Source organism: Galeopterus variegatus, unplaced genomic scaffold (assembly GCF_000696425.1).
Source record: "Galeopterus variegatus unplaced genomic scaffold, G_variegatus-3.0.2 Scaffold6568, whole genome shotgun sequence".
NCBI classification, from domain to species: Eukaryota; Metazoa; Chordata; class Mammalia; order Dermoptera; family Cynocephalidae; genus Galeopterus; species Galeopterus variegatus.
In genome coordinates this window covers 56,275-72,547 of record NW_007732679.1, presented here as the reverse complement: position 1 = coordinate 72,547, position 16,273 = coordinate 56,275, and the positions used below count along the sequence as shown (strand labels likewise).

At 34.4% G+C, this 16,273-nt stretch overlaps 1 protein-coding gene across 1 annotated transcript in view; it reads right to left on the bottom strand.

The window, feature by feature from the left end:
- ABCA12 (ATP-binding cassette, sub-family A (ABC1), member 12) overlaps positions 1 to 16,273 on the bottom strand; it is a 108,116-nt gene that overhangs the window by 44,116 nt on the left and 47,727 nt on the right. The window contains exons 17-24 of the mRNA XM_008591024.1: positions 15,127 to 15,246; positions 11,894 to 11,984; positions 9,545 to 9,724; positions 8,660 to 8,975; positions 5,779 to 5,893; positions 1,474 to 1,803; positions 297 to 366; positions 76 to 210 (exon numbers count right to left, since the gene is read on the bottom strand). Coding sequence (XP_008589246.1) covers positions 76 to 210; positions 297 to 366; positions 1,474 to 1,803; positions 5,779 to 5,893; positions 8,660 to 8,975; positions 9,545 to 9,724; positions 11,894 to 11,984; positions 15,127 to 15,246 — 1,357 coding nt within the window. The remainder of the gene's footprint in view (positions 1 to 75; positions 211 to 296; positions 367 to 1,473; positions 1,804 to 5,778; positions 5,894 to 8,659; positions 8,976 to 9,544; positions 9,725 to 11,893; positions 11,985 to 15,126; positions 15,247 to 16,273) is intronic.

Sequence of the window (16,273 nt, the reverse complement as noted above, 5' to 3'; positions counted from 1 at the left end):
TTAGAACATATATATTAGCTGACTTATAATAATGGCAGCCAAAAAAGCATATACCTGTGGGAAGCATGTTCATACCTGGGAAAACGTTCCTGACATACCAAGCAATAAGGAAATAGATGAAAGAGTCAGCTAGGATTAGACAGCACAGCCAGCCAAATGAGGTGGTATCATCCTGAACTGGGGAGCTGTACATATTGTCCCACTGAAGACCTAAAGGTGGACACAAATATTTATTCTCTGTGACACATATCACAGTTGTGAAAGATAAAATCCAGTTTTAAATAAAGGGAACCTACCAATGCCCTGTTCTTCGTATCGTGCAATGTATTGGCTTGCATAACTGAATGCTGTTGGAGACAGCAGGCTCTGAAAGGAAAATGAACAGCAATGACAGTTCTTGTAAATTTCCTACACTTCACCCAGAGGGATCTTAAAATACTTAAAATTTTGGACATTTGTATAGACAAAATTGATGCTTATTCTCTAAGCATATTTGAAAATATAGAGGTCCCTTGCCAAGCATGCTACAATTCGGAAAGAAAAATAGAGAGAATAGCAGAACACAGTAATGGGAAAGTTACAACTTGGAAAATATTTGTTAAAAATCCAAAATATATATATAAATTTATTAAATGTCGTTTAGCAATTTATAAAATAGGTAATTACAGGGTAACGTAGTGTTAAAGACTAAAATTAAATGAAAACATTAGGGGCCAGAAAATGTTTTCACTGCATAAATTTATTTCAAGTAATAGTAGAATTATAAATAAAAATATGCTAAAATATCAATTGATTGAACACTGATAACTGCAAAACAAATTACAGATTTAAATTTTGTTTAAACCCAAAATAGTCAGTTCTAGGTGAAAGTTATTCATCACTCTTTATTTCCATAAACAGCAGAGTTTTAATATGATGAGATATGCTTCTGCTTTTCACATTTCAAAGTCAGTAATCTTAACGCCTTCATTAAAATTCTTAAATTAATTTAGTGCTTTTGAAATGAAAAGCCAGAAAAGGATTCAAAGTTGATTATATGCTGTCAGTGCATTTGTCTTTATGCCTCTAAGCTATGTTATCTATCATGAAAACCATGAGAATTATTCATATATGAGAATAATTCCAGTACTAGAGGCTCCAAGATGTTTAAAGAATTGGACCAGAGAGAAGTCAGAATTCTTGATGGTCTCTGAAACACAATATATTACATCTTAACTGTCCTTTCTTCAGGAACCTTCTTAACAGCATCACATATTATGATTTTGGAAGCTGTGGGGAAAAGATTTCTTTTTCATTGTATTATGATTCTATAATATACGACAGTGTCAAAAAAAACTATCATTAGGGCAATTAAACTTATTTTGCTATCACTAAATTTCTTAATTTAGATAAGTGAACTTGCAGTTCAAGAGTCTTAAAAAAAAGGGGGGATCCATCCATCTCCCTCACTGGCCATTCCGACCGTTGACTTACCATGAATACTTTCACTACATAGCTCAACTCATCCTCAACTGTAACCAGAACAATAAATGGAAAAAAAGCAATGATGTAGATGAGGCTTCCGATCAGAGCTGCAATGTTGGTGTTGTTGAAGAAGACACTGATAAGATAGCTCATGGCAATAACTGAGAAGCTGTAGTCCGAAAAATACAGGAACAAAATGAACCCATTTGTTTTAGGAAGAATATTGCCAAACTTGAGTATAACGATGAGGATCATGATGGTAACCAGTAAAAATCCAACACTCTCTATAAGCCAGGCAAAAAAATGGCTGCAAGAGTTCACACCCATCATCTTCATGTACTGTAAGAAGGAAAAAGTGTTAGCTGCTTCTTATGCTGGTATACTCCTAAAATAACAATGATTCCTGTATCATGCCAAGATGTCTATGAGATTCTCCATACATATATATATATGTATGTATATATATATATATACACATATATATATATATAGAACCAGGCATTTTAAAGGTTCACATAAATCAAGTATTTGTTCATACTTGCTATGTGAAATATTCGTATTTATACCAGTCCATCTTAGACTGTGTGCTCCCAGAGTGCTGCAATATAATGAATGACTTAGATGGTTAGGTTCCTTTTTTTTTTTTTTTTAAATTACTGTTCCTAACTAATTACTAGTATCTAGTTAATGTCTCCAAATTGAACTAATTTAGAATAGATCATCAAATTTATGATATCCCCTGCAGAATTTTCCAACATCGATTTGATATTTGTGCAGGCATGAATATTTCAAACTGGTGAAAAACCATAATTTAACTGCCAGTTCAATGTAGGCACTGAGATAATAAAAATTCTTAATTTTTTCCCCAAACTTTAATGAACAACACAATCAGTACTCTTGATTCCTGAGAGAAATAGAATAAACCCAATTCCTAAGAATTTAAAATACGGAAACTTTGGAGTGAGACCTTCTGCCTTTAGCTATAGCTCTCCCATCTTTTAACACTCACTGAATTACCAAACTCACATATCTAGGGAGTCTAGGTCAGGTTTGTCCAACTTTTTTTCCAAAAAGACATTAATGCACCCATAATGAACCTATGTATCTGAGATACTGTATACCTCTCTCTCAATTGATGTTCTTTGAAACTCAGTGATATTCCCAGAGGCCAAGGCACCCATGAGGCAGAAAAAATACACCTGCATGATCCGTTTGTGCACTAACTTAAAAGGATTCTGAAAGACCTAGAATCCCCTGGACCTTGCTTGTCTTAAATTTGTTGACATGTTGTACTATAGGGGAATCTGGATATCCTGGTTTCTAGTTTTAACAATTCATGAATAATTTGAGCTTACAAACCTAATATTCCAATAAAAAAGAGAACAAAAGAAATGCTCTGCTAACAGCTTTATAATACAACATTTTTTGCATAACTAAGGATTTTCAATGCCCTTCCCCACCTCCCACCCCAGTCCCTTAAACCTAACTTGCCTAAGAAAATAAAGAAGGCACTGGATCTTTTGCTCTAAAAGCAAAATAGTGTCTTTTACTTTTTTGCCTTTGCAACTTATTGCATTTTGATAATTCTGCTGCTCCTGTTGTTGCCATGGAAACAGCTACTTGACTGCTAACAGTCTAAGCTGTGGGCCTTAAGCTAATCATCACTGAGAAAAAGCCTGCAACTTTTTCTCTTAACTTTGCCCTCTTCCTTGCCTTCTTCTCTCCCTGCTGTTTTTCTCCTCCTAGGACCTGTCACCCTTTGCAGTAGAGACTCAGCCTATGTTTCCATAGGAATAGAAGTTTCGGGCAAGGTGAAAAATTAGCACGGAACAAAGTTCACTATGGAAAGTCTCCCTCAATGGCTACATATGCTATAATTGAGAACAAAATTATATTTTGGTGTGAAAAAAGACCTCACAGATCTTATTCCAGAAGTTCATTACTTGTTACCCACCCCATCTGAGAAAACTACTGTGTCGTGTTTGACGACTGCATTTCAGAAATATGCACCTGTCCAATATGCTTATATGTTATTATTTGCCTTTCCTGCTAGTTGTATTTTGAGGTTTTTACTGAGTTTATGCCTACTTGAATATAATTAAGTGGGGAGTTATGGAACCCATAAAACTACTTGCAAAGCCAATCTTCATCATTTTATGTGGCCTATACAAATAATATTTCCCCCCAAACAGCAATGTATGGCAGTAGGGGACAATGTCAATATATTTCACAAGCTGTACATAAAATATCTAGGACATATCAAGGCCATGAAATAAAGCTGATGTCGTGTGTACAAACTGACAATCGATAGCTGTAGCATAAACTATTTCTATATCCAAAATAGCCTCCATTCATAGACTTGCTAAAAGATAATTTGGCAAGCTTGAAGACCGGGACTAAAGGTGTTTATCACTGTAATTCTGAAATTTTTCAGACTCAAGATCAGATTCCTATTCCCAAGAGTTGATAAAAGTTGGAGACGCATCATTTTCCTTTTTATTGAAACAGACTGAGTTAGGTGCTTCCAAAAGTATTCACTATTTAACACTTTATCATGAAACTTCAGTTTAAAACCTCAGGATTTTATGCCATGAGGAGAACAACTGCTATTCATAAAGAGAAAGAGCAATGAGAGTATATGTCAACCATAAATTATCCAGATTCACTGCCAACTTCATTGTAATAAACAAGACCAAACTTGCTGATGAGAACAGAGAACGGCTGGCTATGTTTTTTTGGATGCTGTTACTTCCTCCTAAAAGTGACAGATGTCAAGCACCAGCTTTGTGATCAAAGAGTCACTTGTCTCAGCCCTCCCAAACCTGCCAGAGCAATTCATCAATATCTGATAACCTGTAGTTCAAGGAAAACCCTCTGCACAGTGGTCAAAGTCTCCCCAGATTGTAGCAGAGAATAAAAAGAGATGCTGTAAGATTTTGGATAAATACGTTGCCACTTTCTTGAGAAGCTTACGCACTGGGGTTGACATACTGTCAAGAAAAAAAGTCATAGCTATTCTTATATTTATTTGATAGCAATTTCTTCACTCAACTCAGCAAGTAAGTCAAGGACGAATTCAAAAGGAATGATATTTTCTACCTCAAATTTTACAATTCTCTTAATAATATATATATTATTATATATATACAATTCTCTTAGCGATATATACATTAATATTAAGAGGAATACAGGAACAAGATGAACCCACCGTACAGAGAAGTTACCATTATCATCCTCATTTTACTGATGAGGACATGGAGGGATAGAGAGATCAAGTAACTTGCTTAAATCCCAAGACTAGTAAGAGGGAGAGCTGGGATTCGATCTTGGTAAATTGTAATTACTTATTTCCTGTCATAACAACATGAGGAAGAATCTGTGACTTGTATCTTGTGAGGAAAAATAATCAATTGCATAGAAGCACTGGCAAGTACAAGTGGACTAACAGGTTACTCTAACCTCATTATTTCAGATTTTCAGGCAGGCCTTGTAATAATTATTGAGCCCCAGTTTTGCAATGTTTCAGCTTTCTATTCACTCCATGAATGAGTGTAAAGAACTCACTATGGGATGTGTAGATAAAATAATATCTATTCAAATACAAGCTAAAAACCACACAATGCTTTATAACATAAATTGTAAAAAGAAGTATGGTATTTTGAATTTGGGGTTAATGATGAAGAACATGCCCAGGAAGAGATCATGCTTTACACTCCTTGTCCTGTCTTCCATTGTTATATTGTTATTAACCCGATCAGTAGCACAACATGAAATTCTTAGTTTCTATAAATCAAGAATCAGTGAGAAATGGAGAAGAAAATTGAAAGAGACAAGGTATACTGGAAGGAAAATTTTCTTTGTGAGCACCAAAATAAGTCATATGTCTATGTCTGTGTTTATGTCTATGTCTATATTTATACCTGGACTCATTTAGTTACCATGCCAACCATCTTCCTGCCTTCATAGTTATTATTATTATTATTTAAACTTCCTCTGTTAGATCCTAAGTCCTATAGGTAATTTCTTAGGCAAAAGTTACACTCAGGATCATAATTGTACTCATACTTCACTCAGAATTATTCAGATTTTGTTTTTCAGAAGCACTATCAAATAACTTTTACGGCACTTTCTGAGAAAACAAAATATTGTCTTATCAGCTGCCTCTGTGATTCAAAAGTAAAATGTTTTTCTTTCTATCTAATTTACAAGGTATGCGTTAGGCTTTCTGAGTTTGTATAGCTATGACAGAAATCATAGTGATTAATTGTTCTGTAAATAGTACTTATTTGTAATAAGAAGAAATTCTCAACGTACCTCATGAAGCCGGAGGTCTTTCTCATAAACAAGCTTTTTTACAAAAGCAGCTATAAATACAACCCAGGCAACCATGAGCACGATGGGAAGAGAGTAAGAGACACTGGTTAGGAAGCTGTAAAACAAAAACAAAAGGATTCAGTGGCCAAAATGAAAGTCACACTTGCACATTACGATATATAAAGAACACACTCCCTGTTGCATTGAAATTATACTCCTATTTTGAAATTGAGGATAATCATAAACTGTGCCCATTATTTATGAGGTGTGAAGCTGACTTGAGTGGGCCCTATGATTTTCTTGCTGTACTGCTGCAAGAGTGAAAAAACAGCTCTAGGCTGTTAGATTAAATTGCCATACTATTTAAATTGGGTTTGAGTATGTTCTGTCCAGGAAAATGATTATTATATAGATACAAATGTAAGGCTCAAAACCCTGCATCTAAACTAAATTCTTATCTAAAAGGCAGATTTAAAATTAGATGATGATTAGTTTATCTAACGAAAAGGTATATCTTTCAAAATTACTATATTTATTATCAGGAAATTCATAGTTATTATTAAACTAAGTTTTCCAACATGAAATAAAATAAGACCCAAAGCATTTGTTTAAAATGTAGACAAAGAACTTGGATCCCTCAAAATAATGCTCCAGGAGATGTTTCAAAACAGGTAGAGAAAGGTCTTTTCTGATAATTTGCTAAACTAAAGGGTCCCTGGAAGCCTTCATCAAGCCCCAGATGTATTCCTGAGTGGCCTGCCCACAATAGCAGAAAGTTCAAATGCACTTGTTCTCAAAGTTGACCGTGCACTAGAAGAACCTGAAGAGCTTATTAAAATACAGATTTCAGGGCCCCATCCACAAGCTTCTGATTTATTATATCTGGGGTGGGGCCAGGAATTTCTATTTTAAACAATTCCCCAGTGATGCTAATGCTGCTGGTCCAGGGACCATACTTTAAGCGCCATAGTTCTGACAATTGCTACCCTTCTATAGGCTGAGGCAAAGGCAGGAGTTTTCAATGAGAGACATGCTAAATTGATCTGTTTTGCCTATTGGGCTCCATTGAAGCTTTCACTTGGAGAAAGGGCCCAAGGCCATTTCTTTTTTAATCTATAAAGATAAGGAATTAACCTCCAAGTTCCCCAAGAGAAATGCAAATATTAATGGAACATGACATCACTATCATTCAATATCATTTTAGCTGTTTAGCATGCAGAAGCATATCACCATCAGAGAGATGAGGTGTTTTTTGGTGGGAGAGAGTGAAAATTGGGGCCATATCCAATTTTTTTGTTTCCTGGGAAATGATCTGGCATGGAGTAGGTATTTAAAGAATACTCGTTAAATGAATTCCATCTTGGTCTAGGTCCAGCATTGATGCTATTTCTGGCTCTAGAATTAGGCAGAGCCCCTCATTCATTAATAACAAGTCTTCTGCAACGTTTCTTCCAAGTGATTGAGTGTTTTAGGTTTGGTCTAGTATAAAGAAGAAAATGCTGGTCTTGTAATCACAAGGACCAGTGTGGTACCAGCTATATAAACTTGGGCAAGTTACTTAACCTTTCTGGATTTCAGTTTTTTCATCTGGGAAGTATGAACAATAATTCCTCCTTCCACTTATGAGGTTGTTGGGTGGAACAAATGAAATAATATATGTGGAAGCACTTTGTATGCAACACAGAGTTTGTATGTGTATATAACGCATTATGATCATAGTCCCATGAAGAATACACAGTGCAGTTACTTTTACTCATTAAAGAAACATCCAGACACCCACCATCCTAAGGACCAAAATTTACAAGGGGAAAAATATGAGAAGGAAAATAGGTGATAATTTTAATTTCACTGAACCCACAGTCTTTACTGTTTGTACAAGCCATTGCAGTTCATACACAGTTCAGGCAGCAAGTCCTCTGACTGGCCTCCACAATAGCCAGCTAATTTCAACAACCCACTGGATGGATTCCTTGTCTGTTTCCCCATATCACTGTTGCACAAAGGGTTATACAACCTCTTCTCATCTATAACTCTTGAAGCAGCCAAGGGAGACAGAAACATTGAAAGAAAGAAAAAAGAAAAGAAAAAAGACAGAACCATCTGAATTGCATATGAATTGCAATAACTGGGTTGGGGAACAAGTGCAATTTCTTTAAAGTAATATTCAGCCTCAAGCTTTTATGTAGGAGGATGAGCCTGAACAACTTAGTGCTCCAACCTTATTTTTTAACTGTGTACAGAGTGGAGGAGCCATTCAGTGCTACTCAATTGGCAGATTTCCTGCACATTCAAATACAATTGTTTAAAAGCAGGATCTTTACATTTTTTGTTCATTTAGCAAAGTCATTTTAGGTAGAGAAGATTCCCAGTGAATGAACTGATAGTACATAAAATAGTTTCAGATAGCACAATATTTATCTTACAGAGTTGATCAATGATGGGGTCAAGATTTCTTTTATCAAAGTTTTTCCTTAAAATTGACCATGTGCTAAAATTTTTATCAAATTTGAGAGTTGGAAGCAATTTTAATATTCTTTTGTTCACTGATACAAAATGGATAAGAAACATCAAAATCATGAAGCTACACACTCGGGTGTGGAGTCCAATTCTCCCAATTCTAGGGCCAGAGTTTCTGGCAAGCTACGGGTTGTGATAAAGGATAGATGGATCATTTGGTAAGCACTTTACCATCATTTTGATAATGATGAGTAGCTACAATGCAGCTGTGCCCTTTACTGTGGACATTTTCCTGGATAGAAGCATATGACAAAGGTTTGGTGGATATTATCCTTTTCATTTGATATATCTAAATAAATGAATGGAAGTGAGTTCTCCAAAAAGTAGTTGACCATTAAAAAGGGCTGAACATGCACAGACTTACTTGTCTTTCATGAAGCAGGGATAAGGAATTGCTTGAACCTGGACTGCTATTTCCTGGGAGTTCCTTCCAGTTTGCAATTCAATGATTGCTCTTTCAATACTATCCTGTAAATAAATAAAAGCCCTGCCATAGATCTGGTTGTTTGATGGAGAATTGTGTGGCCCTGGGGCCCAAATCTTGGTTCTTATGCTTCTTGTGGTCTGTGCGGTCTTGAGACTCATGCGGATGGTATATTTTATGACAGGAGGAAGAAAGACATTTTCAGAGTCATAGCCTCTGTGCTGGCTTCTGTTAGAAGGAAGCTTAAAAATAACACCTAAAAATAAAATGGCAACAATAGCAGAAAGGTTATTTTAGAGTTGACATTATTCATTGTTTGGAGGGTACACATAGGGGCAGCCAATCAGTCAATTGAGTTAGTAATCTGACAGAAGGTTCAGGCTTCTAATTTACAGAAAAGATGGTTAATTGGAGGTGTCAACCTCAGAGATTCAAAGCTGGAGTTTAAGAATATAATCACAAACTAAGTGGACAGATTAAATACATCACTCTAAGCCACTTATTAAAATTTTTAAAAAAACATTTTTAAATGAATAATCTTGACTGATTATGAGAATGAACTCAACTTCACCCTGTAACTCTGTAATCCTTTCCATTCTTAATTTTAACTACACCAACAAAATTAAGATGTATGGTGAAGGTTCCTCATACTTAGACCATCTGGTTGGCTGACTACATGAAAGGAAAGGCTCCCATTTCTAAGAACATCAAAGTGGGGCAGTGACCCCCAGACTATTTTCTGAGTTCTGGATGTAGGAGGTGAGGAAAGAATTTGGCCAATTTTAGTACAAATGGAAGCTCAAACTCTCGTAGAATAACACTTACTTCCAAAGAGTTCATTCCTTTTGTAGAGCCTTTTGGCCTCTCTCTCCATTTCATCTACAGTTTTCTCTGCCTGAATGCGATCATATAATACACAAGAGGAAATATTTACTGTCAGAGAAGATAATGTGTTAAGCTGATCGATGATGTCAATGTTGTTCTCTAATTTCAACCTTAGAATGTCTAAAGAGGCAAAGCAAAAGAGACAAAAAACATAATCTTAATTCTAGTAGTAATGAGACAAAATACTGATTTTGGGGGGGGGGGTAAATGTTAAACATTAAACTATATTATAAATAATGGGAGGCTGTAGAATTTACTCTAAACATATCTAATACTCTAAACCTAGGAAAATGTGCCCAACTATACAAATGTTCATCAAGGAAAATGTTGAGTTAGTTACAAATACAGTATACCCAGGTTCAAAGAAAGATACAAGATAATCTGAAAGTATATTCTGTTATAATTCAATTAACACAGAACTAAGGGTGAATAATTTTTTTTTAAATCTATCTGCCGGTAGTTAGGAAGAAAACTATAAACTAGAGATGAGAGTTTAGAGAAACTAAACAGAAATGTCTGCTTGTTTTTGTACAGGGAATGTGAATGTACAAATTGAAACAAAGGGAAGCTTGTGTAGAGTGTGTAGAGCAAATAAACTGTATTATTTGATAAGCTGTGTTACAGAAGCATCTAAGATACTTGAGAATCTATGCCAAATAGTTGCAACCCTCTAATATTGTTTGATTTAAAGCCTTATGTGAGTTACCTCTATTGACATCTGTATTAATCTAGACAAAATAATCAAGATTTTATTTTAGGTAGTTACTCTGAAAGAAAAGGTATTTAATTGCTCTTCAATTCATGATTCTTTGTGAGGAAATCAACTAGGACAGAGGGTAAATATGAAATTGCAAGTTAACACAAATCATTTGGCCAATTAAATTTTTACTGACTTGATCGTTGTGAATACTGAGAAGGCTGTGAATATCATAAATCCCTCCTTACAGAACCCAAACATGTCTCTTACATTGTCCAAAATAAGACTAAATTTTGCACAGAGAGCAACTTCTTAATTGCATTTCTCATTAGAATTTAAAGAGAAATACTTCACTTGATGTAGATGTTGGTGGGGGAGGGGTAAATTGTTGTTGAACAGTGGCCACCAGCAGCCACTGGAAATCAACACGACACCATAGGATCTTTTAGAAATGCTGGTAGACAAAAATCACAGAAATGCTTTGGGAAGTCAGTGCCCCCCAAATCTGAGCTATGTAACCTCTTAGATACTAAGTTACATATATGATCACACAATTATCAGGTCTCACTGCTATATTCATTTTAATCTTATTTTACATTCTAAACCTCAATTCCTATTTCAAAAGTTAGAAATAATAAGATTTTTATATGAACTTTGTCATTTATTCCTGATATTTTATCAAATGGTTTCTTACCCAAAGGATACTTTGAGAGAACAAGTCCACCAGTACTTTTCTTTAATCAAACTGGGTTGACTCTCATAAAATGTGTACAGTTATATATAATACAAATGTAGGCATAATTCCTCCCCATTGGTTTACAACCTGAGTCATTTATGTCCCAGCAGTGCCAGGAAAGAGGAGGGGCATTTGCTCTGCTACTGCCAAATTCTGATGCTCTCAGTCCCTTCCTCATACTCATGGTTGCATAGCAACAGTGAATCAGACAGAGCCTGAATTAGATGTCTTGCATCCCTGAGGTCGAAGGTGGGGATGTGGCAGAGGAAATGCATAAGTCCAGACAGCTTCCTTTGATCCTCTGCAGCCTGTTCCTTTTAAATGACCATGAGAGGAGGGCCCAACCTTGAAAACTGATTTAGGTTTATTTTCTTTTGAGTTTCTACATTGCCTTTGTCTTGCTTTTGCTAACTTTATAACCTCTTCCAATTACATTCTGGGTTAGTCAAGCGATACTGAGGCCAGTGGGGAAAAAATGCTAAATGTAGCCAGAAATAAGTCATTTCATCTTCCCTTGTCCCTAAGAACTTACTTTTCATCAAGTTCCAAAAAAAAAAAAAAGGCTCCCTTACTTCTAACAACTGACCTATGATTGAAGAAAAAGCTGCATTTATACGGAGTATATTGCATTATGATTATTGAAACTAACTGCAGACACTGAGTGTCCAAATAATAATTACTACTTTAATTGTACAACTAACTGGAAAGAAGATGATTGGATATATCCAAGGTCTCACTTTTCTTGGAATATGTAGATAGAAACTAAATGCAGAAGAAAAGAAGTTCTCATATGGGACAGTGTTTTTCACATTTCCGACAGGATCAGTGAATAAAAGTTTCTTAAATCTGTACTCACCGAGTTCATCTATCTGTTTCAATAGTTCAACAGCATCAAGTCCCACAGAGAATTTTATAAAAACTTGCACAAAGGGGTTCCTTAGAGTATTCTAACAAATAATAACAGGCAATCAGTTTTAAAACAAGGAAAAAAACATGTTTAATACATGTCTCACTAATAACAGCCAAAAGGAAATGAAGTAACCACCACTGAGCATTATCAATGCACCATCTTGCAAAGGCTTACCTAGAAACCCTTGAGAAAGAAATAGAAGGTGGGAGACTGCTATTGATTTGAAAGGCTGGGTTTTTTTGAATTTGTCTATAGACACAAATTGGTCAGCATGCTAAAGTGGCCATGTATGACCATAATTATCAACATCAGGAAATTATATTCAATTTAACAAGCCTTTTTCCTCATAACTATTACATTATTTATTTTTAACATATGCTAAACCCATGTTGTGGTTCGTGGTTGAATTTTGTTCATTTGAAACAAATAAAAACAACTTTTAAAACTGTGATGTCTACATGGAATTTGACATCACAACTGATGTGTATCCTACTTCCACTACTGCCCAGTTGTGAGGCTTTTAGCAAGCACCCAGCCTTTTGTAGCTTCAGGTTACTCTTCTGTAAGGTAGAGATGAACGACTCATCTCATCAGAAGAGTCAATGTAAATTGTTATATCATTTTGTACTGTAATAAGTGCAGGCATGTAAGCATTGAAAAATAAATTGATGATAAAATTTAAATTATTCTATATTCATGGAAAGACTGAAAAATGTTTTAAAAACATACTGGCTTTAAAATATAAAGGCTTTTATAGCTACCTTCCAAATTGGATGACATAACTTCTATCACCAGAGAAATGCTACTAAGCTGATATTTATTAAGCTTTTACTATGTGCTGGGAACTGTCTTACAGAGTTTAACTTGACTTTCTCACTTAGTTTTCAACAACAACTTGAGGTAAGTACTTTTATCATCTGCAGTTAGTAGATGACAAAGCTAGGACTAAAGAAGTGCTATAAGTTATCCTAACAATACATAATTAATAAGGGCAAAGAGAAAAGCCAAAGGGAGAGAATTCAACTCGATTAATGTTATTCATCTTATGTTCCAATTCATGACCTAGTTTTTACATGAGCTAGGTTTAAGTTGGTTGTCCTTATACAGCACAGTTTGTTACCACTTATTATTCTGTCCTTATTACTAACATCTTTCATTTTATTATCATGGAGATGAATGATTAAGAGTAACATGTATTATTAGAACACATATATAGAACTAATTTGCTAAATTCATAGCTACTGAAGGTTCTAAGAGTAGTTGGTAGCATGTAGACTGATAATAGAGTCCTTTAAAATCTATGTACTAGAAATTAACTTGTGCATTACAGAAAATCTGAATCAGAGCATTACTAACAAAGTGACTTGTAAGTTGCAATTTGGAGATAATCCATTGAACCCTATTTCCAATTGAATCCTATTTCCAATCTCCCATCACTCTTTTACAATCAGTCCTGAAATATATAATACTATTTTAAAATGCTGCCACACACACATGAACTTCACAAGTCCGTGAAGTGGTTATCAATATACTCATTTTAGGGATTCATAAACTGCAGCTCAAGTACTTTAAGTCATTTGCCGAAGGTGGCAAAGACAAGTCTTATGCTAAAAGCTTGAAATTTCAAATTCTGTACACATTTACAGAACCAAATTTTTCCTCAATAATTGAGAATAACAATTTATTTTGTTCTAGAGCAGAATAAAGATACTTCCATTAAAGGATGAACTCTTTATGAGCATGGTAACAGATATTCTAGCAAATTACTGCAGTTTGGAACTATTATGTATAGAGTATCTTCTTTGTTAATTCACCACTTTAACAAAACTTTCTTGAATAAAATAATATGTAGCTTTTTTTTTTCTGTCCACAGAAAAAAATGTTTTAGGAGAAAAGAGCAATCTTGCACTTTGGAAAATACATATGTTAATAAAGTACTATCCAAGTAGACTTTGTTACCTGAAACTCATTGGAAAAGGCCACTTGAAATTAGCATGCTTAAAAGAAGAATACGAATTTAATAGTAAATTGTGGGGAAGATATTTGATAAAAAGCTTATTTTGTACTTACTAAATGTATAAAACATCTATTTTAGAAATTTATTTTATCATTTATAATAAAGCTCAGATTGTAATTGTAGCTATGTGCTCATTGTTAGTCAAAACAGCAACTAAATAAAGCATCTTTTGGGTATAATTTTTCTGACAAAGTTATATCATATAACATTCTTCATTTTATATTTAACTTTCTGAGCATGATCATAAAGAAAGATAAAGAAAGGTGGGGGGGTTGTTTTTTTTTCTTGTTTTTTAAAATTTTTTGCAAAAATATTCTAGGGCTCAATCAATTGCCCAATGCCTCTCTTTGATACACAAGTCATCTCTCTTGAAACTGTTAGGTTGTCATCATTCCTGACAATTTTCTTGCCCCTGATTGATAACTGGGATAACTCTGCTGCTCAATGGTTGGTTGTCAAGAGCTCTGCTTGTGATCAAAACATTCCCTTACATTATTTGCATCATCTTCAAAAAATTATGCATCTTTTACAAGAATTGCAAATTACACTTTTCAACCAACGTGCATTGTTGCACTGTCAAAGCTTTAACCTAAACTAGAGTGAACATGAGGATTGTTTGAGTGAAGCCTAAATTTTGAAGGAGCCAATACATTAGAGCACTTTTTTCAGTAATGATAACTTTTGCTTTATTATATGACTTTGAACTTAAGACACAGATAAAAACTCTAATGAGAACACGTTGTGTACAGTGTGTTAAAATTAATTTGGAATTTATGTTTCCACTAAGAAGCTCCCCAGATTTAATGTTTTCCAATATTTTAGTAATTCTGGTTCAGTTAAGGTAGCAAAACATAATTTAAAGGAGAGAAATAAATTATATAAGCATATTTTTATATCATTTTATTTTTGGAAAACTGATGTACATCACTAGTTATGTTTGAAAATCAACTTGTAAGATGACTTATTTCTGAATTACAGACAGAGGAGATGCAGTTCAAGAGGTAAAGAGTGACTGATCTGTTACCCGTCCCTGGAGGAGAAGCCATTTTAATCAATTGAATATAGATTCTAAATTACTATTTGCCCATTCACATAATGAAAATGATTAAAATCTCAAAGAATCATAATTCCTACTTAGGTGAATGACAGAACCATATCATACCTGGAGCATTGGAATTGCCTGGTTTAACAGGTGGAAGGAATTCATGAAAAGTGGTGACTTATCCATCCACTCTTGAGATTTTTCTCTTAATTCTGCCAGCTGCCTCAGAGTTGCATTGGACTTAAAAACAAAGAAACAAAAGAGATCTGGTCTATTAGTATTCTTGCTGTATTTCAAAAAGATTTCTTAAGGTTGTTTTGTTACATAACTTTAAAAAATAGTTCTAAGAGGTAGAGTTAGTAAAAAAATATTGTCAGAAAATTCCCACATAGTCAAAAGTTTTAAATGACATCTTTATGGTCAAGATTATTTATAAAAATTCTGGAAAATTTAGGGTTGGTTTCATGTTCATGGTGAATTTATAGCCAAAATGAAAGCATATCTGCTGGAGTTCTCATAAGGTTTTCAGTTTTACCAATGAGACACTTTACTACTAAAGAAACATCCTAGTTGAAGGGTATAAGAAGGATATTCTTGTACATTGCTCATGGAAATGGATATATTATAGCCCCTTTTGGAAAGCAATCTGACCACAGCTATCAAAATAAAATGCAATATCCTTTAATCCCTCAATCCTGAACATTCATCTCTTTGAAATAAAAATACCCAATACGTAAAGCCATAAGCACAAGACCATTTGTTGCCACATTGTTTACATTGGAAAATAAAAACATAAACAGACACTGGAAACAAAAATGAATGCCCAACAATTAAGGATTGGATGAGTAAATTCCATACTACAAAAAAATTTGCAATCTTCAAAAAGAATGAGCTGAACTATACATATTGATTTGAAAGAATTTACACAATGTATTCTTGTGTGAGAAAAACAATATGTAGAAAACTACTGTAATGCAATCTCATTTTAAAAATGCAAACAATGACCTAAGAACTATGAATGTGAATATAAATATAGTATAGTAATTTATAAAGAATTAGAGGAATGTTAGCAATTTACAAAAAGATGCATATTTCAATGCTAACATACATCAGTTTACATAAAGGGAACAACAGGATCAATAGAGGAGAAAAAGAGAGGTGAGAGCCAAGCATAAAAGGGAAAGAAAAAGACTGCAATTAGAAAATAAGCATGTATATGACTTGAGGTATGCAACATTATTAGAGATATATAGTCAATAAAGCAAAT